This window comes from Palaemon carinicauda, chromosome 44, assembly GCF_036898095.1.
Source record: "Palaemon carinicauda isolate YSFRI2023 chromosome 44, ASM3689809v2, whole genome shotgun sequence".
NCBI classification, from domain to species: Eukaryota; Metazoa; Arthropoda; class Malacostraca; order Decapoda; family Palaemonidae; genus Palaemon; species Palaemon carinicauda.
Window position 1 is genome coordinate 31,899,668 of NC_090768.1, and position 20,298 is coordinate 31,919,965.

Here is a 20,298-nt window from a genome sequence, read left to right on the forward strand (position 1 = left end):
CGTGTTTAGGAGTATGGCTAACGGCATGTCTGATCATTTTTTGGTGGAAGGAAAATTAGTTGTAGCAAAAGAGTGGGGGAATAGAGTAGGTGGATGTAAAAGGGAGCTAGTGAGGGTTGAAGAGCTAATAAAACCGGGGGTAAAAAGTAAATATCAGGAAAGGTTGAAAATGGCATATGACGAGGTGAGAGTAAGAGAAACTGGTAATTTAGAGGAGGAGTGGAAGTTAGCAAAAGAAAATTTTGTTGGGATTGCAAGTGATGTATGTGGCAAGAAGGTTGTTGGAGGCAGCATGAGGAAGGGCAGTGAATGGTGGAATGAAGGAGTGAAGGTAAAAGTGGAAGAGAAAAAGAGGGCTTTTGAAGAATGGCTGCAGAGTAATAGTATAGAGAAGTATGAAAAATATAGAGAGCAAAAGGTGGAAGTAAAGCGCAAGGTACGTGAGGCAAAGAGGGCAGCTGACCTGAGGTGGGGTCAGGGACTGGGTCAGTCATATGAAGAGAATAAGAAGAAGTTTTGGAAAGAAGTGAAGAGAGTAAGGAAGGCCGGCGCAAGAATTGAAGAGACAGTGAAAGATGGAAATGGAAGGTTGTTAAAAGGAGAGGAGGCAAGGAAAAGGTGGGCGGAATATTTTGAAAGTTTGCTGAATGTTGAGGATGATAGGGAGGCAGATATAATTGCTGTTCCAGGTGTTGAGGTGCCAGTGATGGGAGATGAGAATGAGAGAGAGATTACAATAGAGGAAGTGAGGAGAGCACTAGATGAAACGAGAGTAGGAAAAGCATCTGGTATGGATGGTGTGAAAGCTGAGATGTTGAAGGAAGGGGGTGTGACTGTACTTGAATGGTTGGTGAGATTGTTTAATGTGTGTTTTGTGTTGTCAATGGTACCAGTAGATTGGGTCTGTGCATGTATTGTACCACTATATAAGGGTAAGGGAGATGTGCATGAGTGTTGTAATTCAAGAGGTATTAGTTTGTTGAGTGTAGTTGGAAAAGTGTATGGTAGAGTACTGATTAATAGGATTAAGGATAAAACAGAGAATGCAATCTTGGAAGTACAGGGTGGTTTTAGAAGAGGTAGGGGTTGTATGAATCAGATTTTTACAGTTAGGCAGATATGCGAGAAATATTTAGCAAAAGGTAAGGAGGTGTATGTTGCGTTTATGGATCTGGAGAAAGCATATGATAGAGTTGATAGGGAAGCAATGTGGAATGTGATGAGGTTATATGGAGTTGGTGGAAGGTTGTTGCAAGCAGTGAAAAGTTTCTACAAAGGTAGTAAAGCATGTGTTAGAATAGGAAATGAAGTGAGCGATTGGTTTCCGGTGAAAGTGGGGCTGAGACAGGGATGTGTGATGTCGCCGTGGTTGTTTAACTTGTATGTTGATGGAGTGGTGAGAGAGGTGAATGCTCGAGTGCTTGGACGAGGATTAAAACTGGTAGGTGAGAATGATCATGAATGGGAGGTAAATCAGTTGTTGTTTGCGGATGATACTGTACTGGTAGCAGACACAGAAGAGAAGCTTGACCGACTAGTGACAGAATTTGGAAGGGTGTGTGAGAGAAGGAAGTTGAGAGTTAATGTGGGTAAGAGTAAGGTTATGAGATGTACGAGAAGGGAAGGTGGTGCAAGGTTGAATGTCATGTTGAATGGAGAGTTACTTGAGGAGGTGGATCAGTTTAAGTACTTGGGGTCTGTTGTTGCAGCAAATGGTGGAGTGGAAGCAGATGTACGTCAGAGAGTGAATGAAGGTTGCAAAGTGTTGGGGGCAGTTAAGGGAGTAGTAAAAAATAGAGGGTTGGGCATGAATGTAAAGAGAGTTCTATATGAGAAAGTGATTGTACCAACTGTGATGTATTGATCGGAGTTGTGGGGAATGAAAGTGATGGAGAGACAGAAATTGAATGTGTTTGAGATGAAGTGTCTGAGGAGTATGGCTGGTGTATCTCGAGTAGATAGGGTTAGGAACGAAGTGGTGAGGGTGAGAACGGGTGTAAGAAATGAGTTAGCGGCTAGAGTGGATATGAATGTGTTGAGGTGGTTTGGCCATGTTGAGAGAATGGAAAATGGCTGTCTGCTAAAGAAGGTGATGAATGCAAGAGTTGATGGGAGAAGTACAAGAGGAAGGCCAAGGTTTGGGTGGATGGATGGTGTGAAGAAAGCTCTGGGTGATAGGAGGATAGATGTGAGAGAGGCAAGAGAGCGTGCTAGAAATAGGAATGAATGGCGAGCGATTGTGACGCAGTTCCGGTAGGCCCTGCTGCTTCCTCCGGTGCCTTAGATGACCGCGGAGGTAGCAGCAGTAGGGGACTCAGCAGTATGAAGCTTCATCTGTGGTGGAAATGTGGGAGGTTGGGCTGTGGCACCCTAGCAGTACCAGCTGAACTCGGCTGAGTTCCTGGTTAGGCTGGAGGAACGTAGAGAGTAGAAGTCCCCTTTTTTGTTTTGTTTCTTGTTGTTGTCGGCTACCCCCCAAAATTGGGGGAAGTGCCTTTGGTATATGTATGTGTATGTACCTCCTTCAATCCCACCAGGCCAGAGGTATCCAAACTTACCAGACCCCAGGTTCCCTGGTGCCACAGAATCGCAAAGCTGCACAGGGGCTACCATGGAAGAGGCAAAGGCTGCCATTTCCCTCAAAACAGTATTAGAGGGCCTACCTAAAAAAGTCCAAGGAAGTCCAGGCCTTCCGTAGGTCAACCTGCACGGTCACAGCAGCAGTAGGAGTCCCTTCAGCCTCCGCAGACGAGCAGCGAAGTCGGAATAAACACTGGCGAAATCTGAATAAGACACTGATATCAACCCACGCTCTCCTTACACACACAGCGTACTCCCCCGAGACTGGTCCAGGGACATGAGCGTAGAGGCGGCAGCTGCAGACAGTTTTGAGGAAACAACAGCTACACCACCCTTTGCCAGCATCTTCTTGGGCGTTATCCAGTCGGATCCTGATGAATGCCTAGCATGCTTCTTTCCCTTCAGAGCATAGGCCTGTGACTACACTGAAGGCCACAATTGACACTCGACATAAGGGAATGCCTGCGAACAAACATGCCCCCGACAAGAAGCACAGAAGGGATAATTGTCTACCTCCGACTTCGCCGTGAAGCAGTTGCAGCGCCCACCCTTCAAAAATTTCCTATTTCCATTTCATTGTCAACAACAAATCAAGAAGAAGCAGCGTTGATTAAGGAATCAACAGTTTGAAGAGTGCTACCACACATGTGCAAACAGCACAACAATCGAAGCAAAAGTGAATAAAGAACCAGACTGTGAAGGGGAGGCAGGGCTATCTCCCACTCCCCTCACCTGTTTAATAACTGCTAGTTATCCATTTCAACAACCGATTCCAGTTCACGCCGAAGTAATCTCCCTAATTAACGGACAATGGTTCATATGTTTTGTAGGAACTAGAGAATATTACTGAACTACAAGTAGGTTGAGTGTCCTCAAATCAATGAAAACGATATGAAGCACCAAGTTTTTTTTGCTTTCTGAGGGCTAGAAGGAATAGGATCTTCACACGACCTTGCTACAGAAACTCGGTTGCCAGCTAGCAGCCAGGAGTTATGAGATATAACAGAAAGAATATACTTTTATCTTTTGTTATTAAGATTGAGAAACTATAGCTTCAATATGACACAGCTATGATTCACTGAAACAATAAAGGAATTACTTATAATATATTAAAACATTAGTTTCTCATGTTTATATAGTTCAACAGTTTTTGTGCATGACATTTTGAAACAACAAAGGAACAATAAAACCTTACCAGTTTTTAGTATTTTAATCTTTTACAGAATATGAACAATATGTACATATTTCACATGTTCTTAACAAGAAATATATAAAACAAATATCCCTTATGTCCCAGCAAGTTAGTTGCATGGAAAAGAATTGTGGAATAAAACCCACACTGTTAGACTATCAATCATGAATACTCCACTCCTTACAATCTTTGACATAAGACTAGGTTCACAAAAGAACTCTACCCTTTCTCCTACTCTTATTACTCCACAAACTTCTCTCATCAAGAAAACAAGCATTGCATTACATAATATTCTAAACTTATCATTCCTAGCTTCAACAAACTTGAACTTGCAGTTTCGTAATTACTAAATTTACTATATATCCAATAAAATTTTAATTCATATCTTCCGCAAAAATAAAATTTGTTAATATAAACTCATATTTTCCTCATATAAAAACTGTCTCCCATAAAACTGGACTCCCTTAATATTTCATTATATAGGAATACTCTAGTTTTAAAAAATGTCAACTTGTAAGTACATTAAAATTGAAAGTATTACTTTCACAGATGTTACCATCTTAAATTTTTCTTCACAACATCATAATCATCAACACCATCAATGTCAATGTTTTTACAAATAAGTATTTTCCTTTTAACGAGCTGGATGGTTTTCATAAAATTTTCTGGCCTCTCTTATTTTTTGTCATCTAATAAAAGTTTTTTTTTTTTTATACATTATTACACATCCAAATTGTATAAGAACAAAAATGAATAATTTCAAATATAAAAAATAAAGTGTCTGCAATCTAAATTATGAACACTGCAATATATCTCTACAGCATTTGATATATAATGAATTAGACATAAAAGACAAAACGAAAATCAATGCTGTTACTAAATCAATAATAGTGAGTGTGTTTTATAAAAGTTAAATGATAATCAGCATTCGTAGAGGACTCTATAACAACTAAATTGTAAAATGTATCATATCAGGTGTTGGGAGTACTGAACCAAGTTCTGTATAATGGAATAAATGTACATTTCATAAAACTTATTAACTTTCTATTGGACTAAAATTACTTTCTTGATACTGAAATTTCCGTAAGTCAAGTTTTGTCCTCTGAAAAGAAATAAATATATCACATTACCAGTAGTCTATAACAGAAATGTTTTTATTATACATCCTACATATGTGTATCCTCAATCATTTCCATCACCTTTACTGTAGAAGAACACAATTTTACCACACCAAATGAACACCTAGGGAAAAGTCAATGTTAAAGTATTATCACTCACACCCCACCAAAGCCACATTCACAACAAACCCTATTCCAATTTGTTTATGGATTAATACACCACCCACAGATATTATATGGGTGAGCATTATGAGTTAGAAGTGTAATAAGGAACCAAATGCATCTATAAATGTTACTCACGATCTTATTCAACTACTTTACTATAATAAAAACGATGAAGTTGTATTTTCATTATCTTTTTCTTTATCTTTGATCTTCATTTCCCATCTATCAATACAGTACTGCCCTTCTCTCTGCATATGATTATGTTCATATTGTTATTTCATCTCTTTTAAATCTAAATTCTTATTTCATTTTCCATCATGAGCTGTTTCCCCATTGGGGACCAAATGTTTCTTCTTCTTTGTTTTTTTAATGAAGGGACCAGCTTGGCTTGTAACACTACAATTCAAAAAATTTGGGATAATGAGATGTAAAAGAAAAAGTTTCTATAACAGACATGGAAAAAGTTAAAATTTCTCACTTTTCTGATGCCTAAGCTTCAGAATCTCTTACCCAAAAGTTTTTGGTATGATGACAAAACAAAAAATTGTACATTGATGGGAGGGTTCCAATACATACAGATGTTGTGTTCCCACACGTGACTTACCCTTTAACCGCATAGTATTACTTAGCTGTTAGCAGTTTCCACAGTAACACCTTTGCTCCTTATTTATTTAGATTATGACCTTTTTGTGTTTTCCATGATGTGAAATATATGAAAAATTTCAATAAAGCTTGGAGATACACTTATAGCTAATAGTGAAAATAAAGAGAGAAGGCATTTATTTTTACTTGTAATTAAAAGTTGTATTGCTGAAAAAACTTGAAAGTGGCGCAAGCGTAATAAATGTGACAAAGGAGTTTTGTGTTTGAACAACAACTATTTATGACCTAGAGAAACAGAACGACAACTGTTGATGTTATAAGCTGAAAGTGAAGAGCAAAAGTTAGAGAAAATTTGAAAAACATTGCATATAGAAGAAATGATCCAAAGGTATTCTGGAGTTTGTGTTTGGTGCTGTATTTATATTCTTTTAAACAGTGATTGTATGATGTTGGCAAATTGAAGTGATGTTTTCATGTTGAACAGGTCTCTTCATAGTCTATATATGACAGATCTATTTTTCATTTATTACTTGTCATTTACAATTTATCTATTTCCTATTTCCCTTTCCTCCCAGGGCTATTTTCACTGTTGGTGCCTTTGTGCTTGTAGCATCCTGCTTTTTCAACTAGGGTTGTAGTTTAGGTTGTAATAATAATAATAACGATAACACAAGAATATGATGGTGAAAATAATCTTTAATTTAAATCTTGATGGATATTCGGTCAACCATAGATAATTCGGCAATGGATAATCTGGCACCTTTAATCAGGGAATAATTGTGGGAACTGACTGAAATTAGCTAATCACAATAAGATCCTTTACATATGGCATCATTGAGGATGAAGATTGTTGGATTCATTTTAGTGCTTGATGCAATGCTGTTTTGCTTAATACTACAATAAAAATGTCAACATGCGAAGACATGAAATAAAATAAACAAGAAACTACTTAAAGTAGGCTTAATTAAAAAATCCCAGAGGCTAACCCAATTATAGCTGCAAGTAAATCTATATACACACAAAACACTAGCTTGCATAACAAAGTCTTGGAGGATGGCATATACACTAATGCAAATATGTTTATATTACTTTTCTCAGTTTTGACTGCATATGTTGAAAGCTATTCTAGTCATAATGCCATATATTTAGTCTGAGCATATTTCTTTATCACTAGTTTACAATTAATTTCCTTTATTTAGCAGTGTTTCATGTAAACATTTCTGTCTTAGCAATGAGGGCCTTTCTCGCGTTGCCACATGCTAGAGATGCTACTCGGTCAGAATAAATTTGATAAGATTTTCACCTTCTATAATGTCAATTGTTATTTTTAAAACATTCTCAGCGTATTTAAAAAGTAATTGATTACATCTTCAAATAATATTAGCTCCTATTAGTTTTAAACATTCCCTTTTAATACCAGATTGTATATTACCTTTTCAACAACTTTCTTGGTTTAGTTAAATCAATCTAACTGAATTTCTGTAAAACTATCTAAGTTGTAACACTTTTGTTTATCAATAAATTTTCAGTTCCTTGTGACCAAATTTCTAATCCTCAGAGACCTGAGTTTACTTAAATATTTTTTTCACAGACCTCAGTTAAATCAAATATCTTTTCTTCTACCTGAATTACCTTCTTTAACAAATACCATTTCTCATACTTTATTTTAAGTTTTATTTTACTACTTAGAACTTAATGGTTTACAATTGGAACGAGTCTTATAACAAAATCTAGACAACTGCCTAAGTCTCTACATTGCATAGTTACTGCCACGTGATGTGTTTTCTTTTGTCGTTACTGTCAATGAGTATGTTATTTCTAGCCAGTTACTTAAAACATATTGAAGAGAAATAGAAGTTATGACTAAGTATAAAAGAAAAGAAATGCTACAGATCACTGAATGAAATAAGATAGAAAGTAACTTGAAGATGAATTTATAAGAAATAATATTTTTGTCATTTTGTTGCTTATATTCTATATCTATTTTGCTTACCAATTATACCTTATGTAATTTTCATCAGAATGAAATCAAGATTTGTGAACCAATTACAAGGATATTGCAAAATCCCAAAAAATTCTAAAGACCTTCGGTCCAAAGAATTCCAGATAAGAAATTCTCAAACTGCCGTTTGTAAAAATCAAAAGGGAAACCTTGAACTGTTGTAATTATATTCAATTACGTACATGATGAAAGAAAAACATGTACTGTATAATTACTAAAAGTCCTTCAAGTTACATAAATGCATGATAACACAGGTATAATCAAGCCAAGGTTTTTCAGCAGGAAGGTATACTGTACTATTACTGCACAAGGCAGCTCAAAAAGAGGCCAATCTACATACTCCTCTAGTTAATAGAACCAAATTATACTAATAGATTTAATTTTTAGTTAAAATGAAGAATTAAACATTAAAAACCAAGATATCACTTTTGAACTCAACTCACTATACTTTAATTAAACACAGCCTATAATTCCAGGTACGAATGATGACAAAATGCTTCAAGTAAATTGCAAAATGTTTTATGACAATTTTCTTAATGAAATTGGTACTTTTAAAATTTTTCTTTCAGTTATTCAGATAAATGTTTTGGGTGTCCTTAATCTACTTGCTGATATTGTAATAATAAATTGACAGTATTTTAATATACTGTGTGTGTGTGTATGTATATGTATATGTATATGTATATATATATATATATATATATACACACACACACACACACACACACACACATATATATATATATATATATATATATATATATATATATATATCTATCTATATATATATATATATATATATATATATATATATATATTGATTTATATTTATATTTACATATATATATATATATATATATATATATATATATATATATATATATATATATTAATCATTGTATTACAAAGAAGAAGATATAATTTGATATTCAAAAGATAAAGTTAAGCTTAAAAGTAATCATGTAATATTCAGATGTTGTCACCACCACATCGTACAATTACATCTTATGAGAGATTAAGCGACATATTTACAAAAGAAACATTTCATTATAAATACTATCAATCTATAATCATATCAGAAAAAAATACCTTAGTTTTTACTAATAAATTTGTATACTACTTTTCAGAAAAAAAAATCCTTAACTCTTATGTATCTATAGTATTAAAGCAACATTGACAATCACTTGTAGAAAACTGGGCAATTCAGTAAAATACTTGTTTACAAGTACAGTATATCATAATTTTATTCACAATTGTCTCTTAAATAATCTCGGTTAACTATGCTAAGTAAAATTGATAGAACCAGATGGAATATAAACATTACAATATACAATACCCAAAAATTGGATTAAATCTTTAAATGTTAAAACCATTTAATAAAAGCTATCCCCATCCGTATACTGAAATATTTGGGTCCAAAAGTTTACTTGCTTAACAACCAATGTAATATGATAAATTGGCAGAAGAAATCTGAAATGACTTCAAATCCTCAGCATCTTGCAGCTTTTAATACAAAAGGCACCTGTATCAAAATGCACAATCTTTTTCTGAACCCTTCATGGCTCTTCAACAGAAAAACAAATGTTTATAGTCCAACAGTAAAGGCAGATGTGGAGACAAGTTTCAGATATTATATCTAATGTACTGTATCTAAAAAAAGATACCAAAGCAAGATATCAACTCCACAAAAATCACTTTATCTACCTGTTTTATCGGGCCTTCACAGCAGTGGCTGCAGCATGTGCCAGCAAAGCATCCGCTGCTTGACGGGCCTCCAAGGTCAATCTGGCTTCTTTCAACCAACCTGATGCTACGTTGCGTGGTTCACCACGGAGAAGATTCATGTAACGAACACTCATTGGGAGGTCATCCTTATCCAAACAGTATCTATTGTAGAAAAAAAAAAAGTATAAATCTATATTTATCCCCACAAGTTAAAAAATCAATACAATTCTGGAATCAAAAGTTCATCATCTATGTGTATTCGTTGAATGTTCTGGCTTTATGAGTCACTTTTATGCTTCAACTTGCGTGACCAATTTAGCGATATATCTTATCATTTCATATAACAGAAACTCAATAACAGAAGGATGTTTATTAAGAATGCATATCTTACTGTGTGTCCTACAAATATACATACTTTTTATTCTGTTTCTACATAAACTTGTCCAAATTTTATGAAAATGATCATAGTCTATAATGGTTTTCATGAATTCTTACTAACAAAATTAATCCTAAAAATGGCACAATCTTTTAATTCAAATCATCATCCATCATTATGCTACATAAGAAAATGAGCCTTGTAGTTTTACCTTGCTCTTGCAAGAATTTCAAAAGTCGAAAGGGAGTCAACTGCAATTTCTTCATCTCTTACTTCAGCCCCAGGCAAGTATTCAAATGCATTAAGGATTAAAAAGCTTTGCATATAGGAAAGCAAGTACCTGAAAGAGAAGATAGCTGGTTAAGACAAATCTAATTTAGTTTTTACAATAAAATTGATTCTATACTAACGGAAGTTCAGCGTTGATCCTCCTCCAGAAGGAACAGAAACAACCACCTGCGCTGAAAGAAATTCCAAAAGATTTCCCATTCTTCCAATTGCCCCCAAAGTCATAAGTGCAAATATTGTATCCTTATGGTGGTAAATTTGGTGAATGCATAGCTGCTTTAGTCCAGCTTGTCATTCTCCTCTGGGTGGGACAAAAACCGATACTACAACTCTTACCACTATATGTGGGGAGGAGGGGAAAATACTAATGAATTTGGGAAGTATTGAAATAATAAAAAAAATAGAAAAAAAATTCTTAGTTAATACTCCCAAAGCAAATTGTTGATTCACTCACGTATTAGGAGACTGGTATGGTGGTAGCACTAAAAATGTCCTCAAACCTCAAGTGAGGGGCAAGATGGTACTTTGATAATTTTTGCTCATTCAATTGTGCTTCTTTTCCAGACCAAACTAAGCCACAGTAAGCACCATCACACCATTAACAAGGTTTTTCTCATACCCTGCACTTTCAACCTGCAACCATTACAATAGCACCTCGATCTACAAGATTAATTTGTTCTGGGAGTTTTGCAATCTAAAATGTTTTCCCTTAAGAAATAAAGGAAACTTACTCAAAGATTTGTAATGGTAATGGTTGTTAAAATTATAAACTCTAATACAAAATAAATAAATAATTCACAAATAAAAAAAAAAATTGTAAATTAACACACACTTGATCTTTGAGGAGTCGTGGCTGGTGAAGAAGATGAGAAAGGAGGAGGGGATTACTGCTTGGAGGCACAATCTCCCTCAAGGAGAACTTCTAGTAAAATATAAGGAGTTTGCTCTATCGAACTATGTTCACTATCAGTAACTGAAAAACTTAATTTATACTTTCTGGAGACTTGGTCATATTTTTTACTATTATGTTCATCTTTCACAAGGAACATATCTAATGACAACTAATTTTGCCTTTTCTTTAAAATTGCATAAAAATGAGTCATTATTGTCAGTGCACAGCATGAACAATGCATGGGTAAAGTATGGACATTGCATGACTGATTTCTGCACATGACGTGCTGGTCACGTTAGTACTACATATCCACAAAAAATACTCATACAGAGTGAAATTTTATGCTCACAGACTGACGTAAAGCTCGTAATCCAATTCTAATTTTTATACTCATATTCCAATCTGTTTGTAATCAAACTTGCTCATAACCCGAGGTACTAGGTACCATATACAATTCTTCTTCACCCAATGGGTTACTACACTATCATTGTTCAGTGGCCGCTATCCTCTAGGTAAGGGTAGAAGAGACTTTTTAGCTATAGTAAGCAACTCTTCTAAGAGAAGAACACTCCAAAAATCAAACCATTGTTCTCTAGTCTTTGGTAGTGCCATAGCCTCTGTACCAAGATCTTCCTATGTCTTAGGTTAGAGTTCTCTTGCTTGAGGGTATACTCGGGCACACTATTCTACCTTATTTCTCTTTTTCTTGTTTTGTTAGTTTATATAGTCTATATAATTTATTTTAATGTTACTAATGTTAATTTTTTTTCCTAGTTTCCTTTCCTCACTGGGCTATTTTCCTTGTTGGAGCCCCTGGGGTTATAGCATTCTGCTTTTCCAACTAGGGTTATAGCTTAGCAGGTAGTAATAATAATAATAATAATAATAATACTGTAAACCTACAAAATTACTAAGCTAATAAAACTCAGGTCCCGACAAAACCTAATAAGCCTACCTTTCAACTATAAATAAAACCTTGCTGAAGCAATGAGAAATTAGACTATTTGTATTTAACTTGATTTGCCCCCATTTGTCTCCAGCAGTCTACCTAAGCTATCCCCATCTTATTCTAGTACAAATGCAAAACACTCTTCAAAGACAAATTCTTGATGCATGCCGTTACTGTGTGGCCTCATAACACTACCTTCAAAGATAAATTCTTGACGAAGATATGGGATGTTGCTAAACCCCCAATGCTGAAAGCCTTCCTCTTGGGTATTATCTAGCTCCTTAAAAGTCACTATTTTTTTTTTTTAAATGACGAAATTTTTCCATCAAGTTCTAGTAGGATTTCAAATCCCATAAAACAGGTCCCTCATCAAGCCCTGGATACCTGAGGTCCTATTTAGGTTAATTTTCAAGACTCTTAACGCTCAGAACCACATTTCCCTTAGGCTCATTACCAGGTACATATCTCAAAGATTGTATCTCAACACATCTCTGAAGGGCCTTTGTTTTGGATTCATTCTTGGCTCTAAGCTCTGGCAGGAGTGAAAGAATAACTCCATTGGAAAAAAGCCTCCCACTTAAACAACACCTGTAACTCACTCACTGTTTTATAAAATTCCAGAGTAACAGAAATAAGGTCTTGACTTGTTTAGTCTATATAGATCTACAGTCTCCAATGGCTCATACAAAGACTTCTTCAGGAACTACAAGACTTCAGTGTGTGTGTGTGTGTAAGATTTTAATGCACTATATGAAATTAATATTACAGTAAAGAACATTACCTTCTACAACATATTTGGCCTTCAAAATACAATAAAATTTCTTAAGTGGATATTTACACGGGATAATGAACATAGTTGAATTTATATTCCCTAATACCCACGAAATTCCGTGACAGTGGGGGTGGTCGGAACAAAATGACAGAAGATTAGGTTTGACTTTAATCTATTAGCGTAAAAAAACTTGTATTTAAAGTAGTGTGTAAAAAAGTTAAGGTAGTCTATCTATATACTACGGCACTTCCCCCAATTTTAGGGGGTCGCCAACACCAAACAAATAAAAAAAAAAAAAGGACCTTTCCTCTCTACGCTCCTCCCAGCGTGACGAGGGACTCAACCGAGTTCGGCTGGTACTGCTGGGGTGCCACAGCCCACCCTCCCCCGTTATCCACCACAGATGAAGCTTCATAATGCTGAATCCCCTACAGCTGCTACCGCCATAGGGGATTCAACGTTATGAAGCTTCATCTGTGGTGGATAACAGGGGAGGGTGGGCTGTGGCACCCTAGCAGTACCAGCCGAACTCGGCAGTACAGTACCGATATCAGTAAGTAACAATAAAAAAAAAAGCATAAAATTACTTATTCAACCTATAATTGAGTCCCTTTCACCAAAAAAATTGACTAATCTATTTAAAAGATCTAAATTGGATTATTGGCTGCTGTCATTAATGATTCCCTCGACAGATATTTCATTAAAAACAATTGTAGATAATATCAGCAAAACAGAAGGGTCAATTAGATTCAGTAGTCATATCTAAACATCTCTTCTTGCATTTGCATCTCTTTCTGTTAGTGTAGCCATTATGAATTTAAGGTAATCAATAATTTTTCAACAATAAGGACAACACAACAATGACAAAGAAAGACTGAAGAACCGGGAACAATCGTTGCCCCGCCAATGAACACACATCAAGTGAGGATCAATTGTGTCCAAAAATAACCTATTTGTCTTGCAATTAAGAAAATATTTGGATAAACTACAACAGAGAGATACCTGTGCAACTCTGAAACAAATATACACTAAACTTTCTTATCACAGTTTAATAAGAAATAAAAAATATTCAAAACACTGAATGTAAAACCCAACAGAATTAATATAAATAATACTCTTTGTTTATGTCTACACTCGGGACTTATCTTCCACTAACTTTTCAGTAAATGGCAGGTGAGGGCTGTATTGCAGCACCATGGAAAGGTACATATGGTACGAAGAGAAAAATTTAATTCTTTTTTTATTTTCGACTCCGAGGTCATGAAGTTGACCTATCTGAATTAATATTCTTTTACTATTCGAAGGTAACATTCATGGAAATATGCTACAAGTATCCAGCAAGAAACAACATACAGATAAAAACCATAGAAATACTGAACATTTGCAGAACCATAAGAAAATAACCATTAACATCATCTAAGATGATTCTTACCTTAGTAATGATCCACCATTGTCGCCAATCATGGACACTCTCTTACATATTCGTTCCACCTTTATAAACCGTTCTTTTATTGCCTCTTCAGTAAACACACCCCGTTCCAAAGCCTCATCAGGAATTGCATTTAAGACAGCAGTAATGTAGGGATTTGATTCACCTGCAAATAATAAACAAAATGTGTTGTGATAAAACAAGACAATATCTCTCTATGCCCTAACTAGCAACAATAAAAAAATGTAATCTAAATCTCAAAATACGTATTCATTTTGCACAAATTCTGGAGTTGCTTCCTATTATATATTTCTTAATTAATTTTGCCTGCATATATAACCCTTTATTACTCTAGGTTGGCATTGTGATGGTAAATATGAAAAATTATCTAACTTGCATATACATTATCCTTTGGTCAAATTAGAGTTTATAATTGTCCCAAATTTTACTTCTCATTTCCTTCTCTGTAAACAGTTTAAAATGATAGTAAGACTTGACTGAATGTTGTGATTCCATCTATTGGATTTGTGCTATTTAGCTAAACACTGGGGCTTGTGAGGACACCTGGAAGAAAACCCTGCTGTTGCACTATTAAGTAAATGTTAAAAGAGGGTGGGAGGACAATAGGATGGAAGAAGGGAAACCCCACAAAAGTAAAGCGTAAGTTTGAAGTGTGTTCAAAGATCGGGATAAAAGGATGTTGGAAAGATCCTTTACAAATTGCCTACAGAGCCATTAACAGACAATACACCCTTGAGGAGGGGGGAGGGTAACTGCCTGATATGATTAAGCTGAATACTCTGAAAACTTATCACCTTTCATCTGTTTCTAAGACAAGGTTTATAATTCTTCATGGTACTTTTCTTTTTTTTAGTCTTTCTCAGCGCAGTTACTTGTGATGTATGGTAAATTCTCAAACAAGTGGAATAGCTTTTTGCTCAACCTCATTGTAAATTATTTTTATATTTCATCCTTCCTACATCTGTCTGCATTAGTTTTAAACTACATATATTTTAATTTAGTGTAACCGACACAGTAACATATCTATGCTATACTGTACTATTCTACTGTGTAAAATTCAATTGGTTTATGAATATAATTTCTTTCTACTTCCCTTATTAAATATCATATACGAACATATCAATCTTACCTCCAGCAGTTTTTATAGCTTGGACATGGTCACTAAGGGGTTTCAGCTGCTCTTCCCAAGATTTTGCCTGCTCTGCTCCAAGCCTGTGAAACAATGCAATTAATTCAGTATAGCCAGATTCACCATCTTTCCAATTGAAACTACAGTACCAGTCTGTGTTGCTTAAACTATTAAAAATTTTGAAATCTGTTATACTTTTTAATCATTCTTACCAATTACCGATCCACTACCCATAATCTATATTTTGAACCTCACATCTTTGTTTAAATGCAATACTCTTTAAATTTACATACAACCAAGGAAGTTTGCTACAAAAAAGGGTTACCATCAAGACTCTCATGTTAGTGAAAACAAACAGGAACTGACCAATTATTCCAAATTTATTCAACAGCATATTGCCATTTACTTTTTTATCAAATCAAATTTGAAGAGTTCCTACAGTTATAATCTTTGCTCAAAATATACGTTATGTTCCTTTTCTACTATAAAGAAAAAGGAAAGTAACGTAGTAAAAGCGTTTCTCAAAGAAGCAATGACTGAATAAGCTCAATCTCTCTCTTTGCCACTGTTTAGTAGACTACTTGTCTCTGGATTTGGATTTTATCTCTATATAAGGCTCACCTTTGTACATATATAGCCTATGTTCATATTTAAAAACTTACCAATTTGAGTCGAAGCCATTATAAACACCCTTCTTGTCCATTCTTTCTTTTGTAAATCTTGCTTATGCACTTCCAACAATTTGAATGCATATCTAATTTTCTATTTTCTGCCTACATCCTTTGGTCTTCCAGAGTATTATTAAGGCTGAAGCACTATTAAATAAATTTCCTGATATAAGTCAAAACAACCATAAATTCTAATCCAACAGTAAGGAAAATAACAAAAACAATTAGGTGTATCAAATAGATAATTAATTAGCTTGAGTACCTTTACTTTTAACAAAAGGTCCACACATAGAACAGGGCTACTCAACTCCATTGTTAGATAAAATGCAAGTTACTTATGGCACGCTGCTATTTACCTTTCCGGGTGGGTATGCAGGAGGCTGTCTTCTTGCTTAGGGAGTTATTTTGATAGATATAGCTATGTGACTATTAGGAAAGATCTTAAAAAATACTAATCAGTATAACCAGTAACTAGAAACTGTTTAAAACATCTTGTACCACAATATTGTTTCCAGAGCTTTAGAACATCCACACAGAGTAAACCACATAAGAATTCAAGCAGATATTGCTCAGATAGAAGTGTGGAGGAGGATCATGTAAAACTTAATCCTTTTAAGGGCAAATCTGATATAATGTTTGGATGGATATAATAAACACGATATCCAGAGCCAATATATAATATCTATATTCCCATCTCACCTGAGTGCACTTCTTAAAGACTCGCATGCCAGCCACAATTCCCTCGCAGCATAAGCAGCTTTGTCAACATCTGCCCGTGCAGTCATTGCACTCTAGAAAAAAAAATAATAGACAATTACCTCATTAGTTCTAAATCTGTTCCTACAATCTTGCATGATAATATCCTTTTAATTAATGAAAAAACAATCAAAATAAATCTATAAAACAATATAATTAAAAGCCTTGATTGAAAATCAGTAAAACCTACTTATCATCTGCCACTACATACCAAAGCCCAAATTCTAAATAAAAATATTTACTTTTAATTGTAAATATTCACTTGAAAACTATAATTGTACTTTAAATGTAAAGTACACTATATTGTAATAACAATATAATACATTGCATTGAAATCTTATACAGTAAGTTCCTTAAACTAACACCTAATACATCAGCAGGCTTAATCAATAAGCACCCAACAGCAAAGCTTTATTTATTCATTAAACATTACCTAGAATTTGTAGACAATTGCCGGTTTAAAATTTGTAGGTGTGTACTCTATCAGCGTTACCGTTATTTTTTACATTTCATTATTGTGTGTTTGTCGGATTTAAAATAGTAAATGTAAATTTTCTGAATTTAAGTCAATTCACATCATGCATAATTTTCTTTTGAAGAAAGCAAGCTCCTTCAAATAAACCGATTTACGAATACTGTTTGAACCCACAAGCAAAACAACAGCTGATCATCCAACATATAGGATTGCATCCCCTTCCTTTCCATTAATTCGATGAACAAATAATGTGCACACTGTGGTGTAATTATACTTAAAATGCATGTATAAAAGTAAAAAATAGAAAATGATGGAAAAATAACGGATTCAAAAAATGAGAAAAAAAGATACAATACATAATAATATAACATTTTTGAGTAGTGAAAATTTGGGGCTCCCACAATATGCGAGATCACAGGCCTATAAACGTTAATAATTTTTCCATTCTTTATCTGTTTTAAGCAATTTATATCATTTTCTTTCTAACTCTAGCGTGTCTGTAAGTTGTTTGTGGTCACTTGGGTGATATAATAGGAGGTTTGAATAAGGTTTTAAGGAATTTTCAAGGGTCACCTTCTGCAACCACTTGAGCGGTTTTGTAATTCTCATTTGTATGACAAGATGTTTGATGATTTTTGCATTTTATCTTCAAAAATGTGGATCAGAAAGGATAACAAGAAATATGGAGTTACCTGATACGGTGACCTATTTCTAGGAAAGGTCATCAATGCCTTCCCCATTGACTGGAGTTGTCTAGTGGATGAAGACCACTAGCAGCTCATTAGGCGTAAGACGAGGCTTGAAATGAGTCTGGGGGATTGGTCTCTTTGATGATTGCTTTTGAGTCTACTTCTAATTCTTATTATAGGCTGAAGCCTTGTGAAAAAGGACCTCCTCTTTCCTAAGCAAGACCAAAAACCTATCCTCAATTTTTTCTGGAAATAAAGTAGCCACTGCCTCTGCATTAGCTTTGACTTTATCCACTAAAGCTTGGTGGAAAAGGGATTTACTCAGGATTGCTACATAGAAATTCCTGTACCTTGACCTTTTCCAAATTGCAGACAGCAACCACATGTTGCCTCACCTAAAACTTAGCATTGACAAATTCTGTAAAGCCTTGTAAGTAGGTTTACAGACTAACATTGTTATTGCCCAAGTGGTTGACTGGGATTCCCCTACAGCTCCCAATTCTGAAGAGTACATGGCAGACACTATGCTCTATAAAGTCTAACGGGCACTAAATTCTTCTATCCTAAAATGGTCTAGAACTAAAGGAAAACCATCAGTCAATTGATTAGTTCTTACTAAAGCATCACATTTCTTAGGGAGAAGAACTTCATGAAAACCTTCAAGTTTAGTGAATCCTTCAAACTCTTTAAGCTACATCATTAAATAAGTACACTCAACTCTCATTGTACTGTACATATGTTTAGTATTCGCGAATTTCGTACAACTCCTAAACCCTAAATCTGACAATAAATTTTGTAACCGCAGAAAATCACCACACAACGCAATTCAAAACATGAAATTTTCTTAAAAATTGCAACAAAATGTTAAAAAGCACAAGTTGTGTGAAATTTATCATTAAAACTTACTAAATAATACTGTATAGTATCATATTTACTATCCCCAAAGAACATGTCAAAATATGAGATTTAGTTAGAAATCGGCAACAAATGATAGTCAAAATGTAATATTTAATGTTGAAAAACCCAAAATACAGCTTAATATTAAAAAGCATATGTCAAAACATGAAATTAAGCATTAGAAATTGGTAAATAACACTACACTATAAGGTAATGCTAAAAACTCATTCTGCTTATTAAAAGATTGGGTAATAAATTTCTATTAAATTTAATGCAGTAAATTTTTCTAAACAAAATTTGCAATGAATAACATACCTTAAGACCTTCAAGCTGTCCTTTAACCTCGGAAAGTGATGTTAAGTACTTAGTTTTTACACTATGAACCTCATCATCCAAAAGACCTATCCACCTGAAAATGAAACACATTACTTTTACATTCATCAAAACAAGAAACATAATTGCAAACAAATGAAAAAGGATATATTGCATAAAGAAAAGTCAAGTAAACAAGGAATTTAGTGGGAAAACTAAAAGTATTTAGACTTTCAATGGCTACTTACTTTGTCTCCAATTCTTTTTCTTGTACTGACAAAACATCTGCTAAATGATCACTATGTGCTGCAGCCTGTCGTTTCAACTGAGCCCTTAACTCGCTCTCTAGATCTTCACGGAGCTGAGCAACCTTTCGTCTGAAAAATACCTTAGGACTTAGTACCTTAATCAACAACTTTCATGATAACTAATATCTAAAAATGCAAATGCGGCCCTGTGGCCACGGGGGCATAAAAACAATTAGAATAGCACCAACGTTATCCCTGCGTGTCGTAAGAGGCGACTAAAAGGGACGGGACGAGGGGGCTGGGAACCCCCTCTCCTGTATAAAATCCTGCGAGACATCAACAAAAGAGATGGAGCTGGGGGGAGAGTGACTCCAATGACAACCCAAAACACATATTAAACAATCTCACCAACCATTCAAGTACAGTCACACCCCCTTCCTTCAACATCTCAGCTCTCACACCATCCATACCAGATGCTTTTCCTACTCTTGTTTCATCTAGTGCTCTCCTCACTTCCTCTCTTGTAATCTCTCTCTCATTCTCATCTCCCATCACCGGCACCTCAAAACCTGCAACAGCAATTATATCTGCCTCCCTATTATCCTCAACATTCAGTAAACTTTCAAAATATTCCGCCCACCTTTCCTTGCCTCCTCTCCTTTTAACAACCTTCCATTTCCATCTTTCACTGTGTCTTCAATTCTTGAACCAGTCTTCCTTACTCTCTTCACTTCTTTCCAAAACTTCTTCTTATTCTCTTCATATGAATGACCTAATCCCTTACCCCACCTCAGGTCAGCAGTAAAAAAGCAGCTCAACAATATGTTCATTGCAGCCAAAGACAAAAGTGACTTCTAGGACAGGTGGATGAACAGGGCTTCCCATCCACCACCTGTCATTGACTAACTATTTTGTTAACAATTAACTGGTTACTCCACAGCTGCTAAGACATGTCCCTATTTTAAAGGACAAAAGGTTCGTATACACACAGATATAAATGCTGATCAATTTC

At 34.9% G+C, this 20,298-nt stretch overlaps 1 protein-coding gene across 3 annotated transcripts in view; it reads right to left on the reverse strand.

Moving 5' to 3' along the window:
- Positions 1–3,776: 3,776 nt before the first annotated feature.
- Positions 3,777–20,298, reverse strand: part of Mitofilin (inner membrane mitochondrial protein mitofilin) — an 83,996-nt gene continuing 67,474 nt past the window's right edge. For all 3 annotated transcript variants that reach the window (XM_068366501.1, XM_068366502.1, XM_068366500.1), the window contains 8 exons: positions 19,287–19,415; positions 19,042–19,135; positions 16,609–16,700; positions 15,242–15,324; positions 14,095–14,257; positions 9,973–10,101; positions 9,365–9,547; positions 3,777–4,874 (listed from right to left, as the gene is read on the reverse strand). In XM_068366501.1, the coding sequence (XP_068222602.1) occupies positions 9,370–9,547; positions 9,973–10,101; positions 14,095–14,257; positions 15,242–15,324; positions 16,609–16,700; positions 19,042–19,135; positions 19,287–19,415 (868 nt within the window). In that variant the 3' untranslated portion in view covers positions 3,777–4,874; positions 9,365–9,369. The remainder of the gene's footprint in view (positions 4,875–9,364; positions 9,548–9,972; positions 10,102–14,094; positions 14,258–15,241; positions 15,325–16,608; positions 16,701–19,041; positions 19,136–19,286; positions 19,416–20,298) is intronic.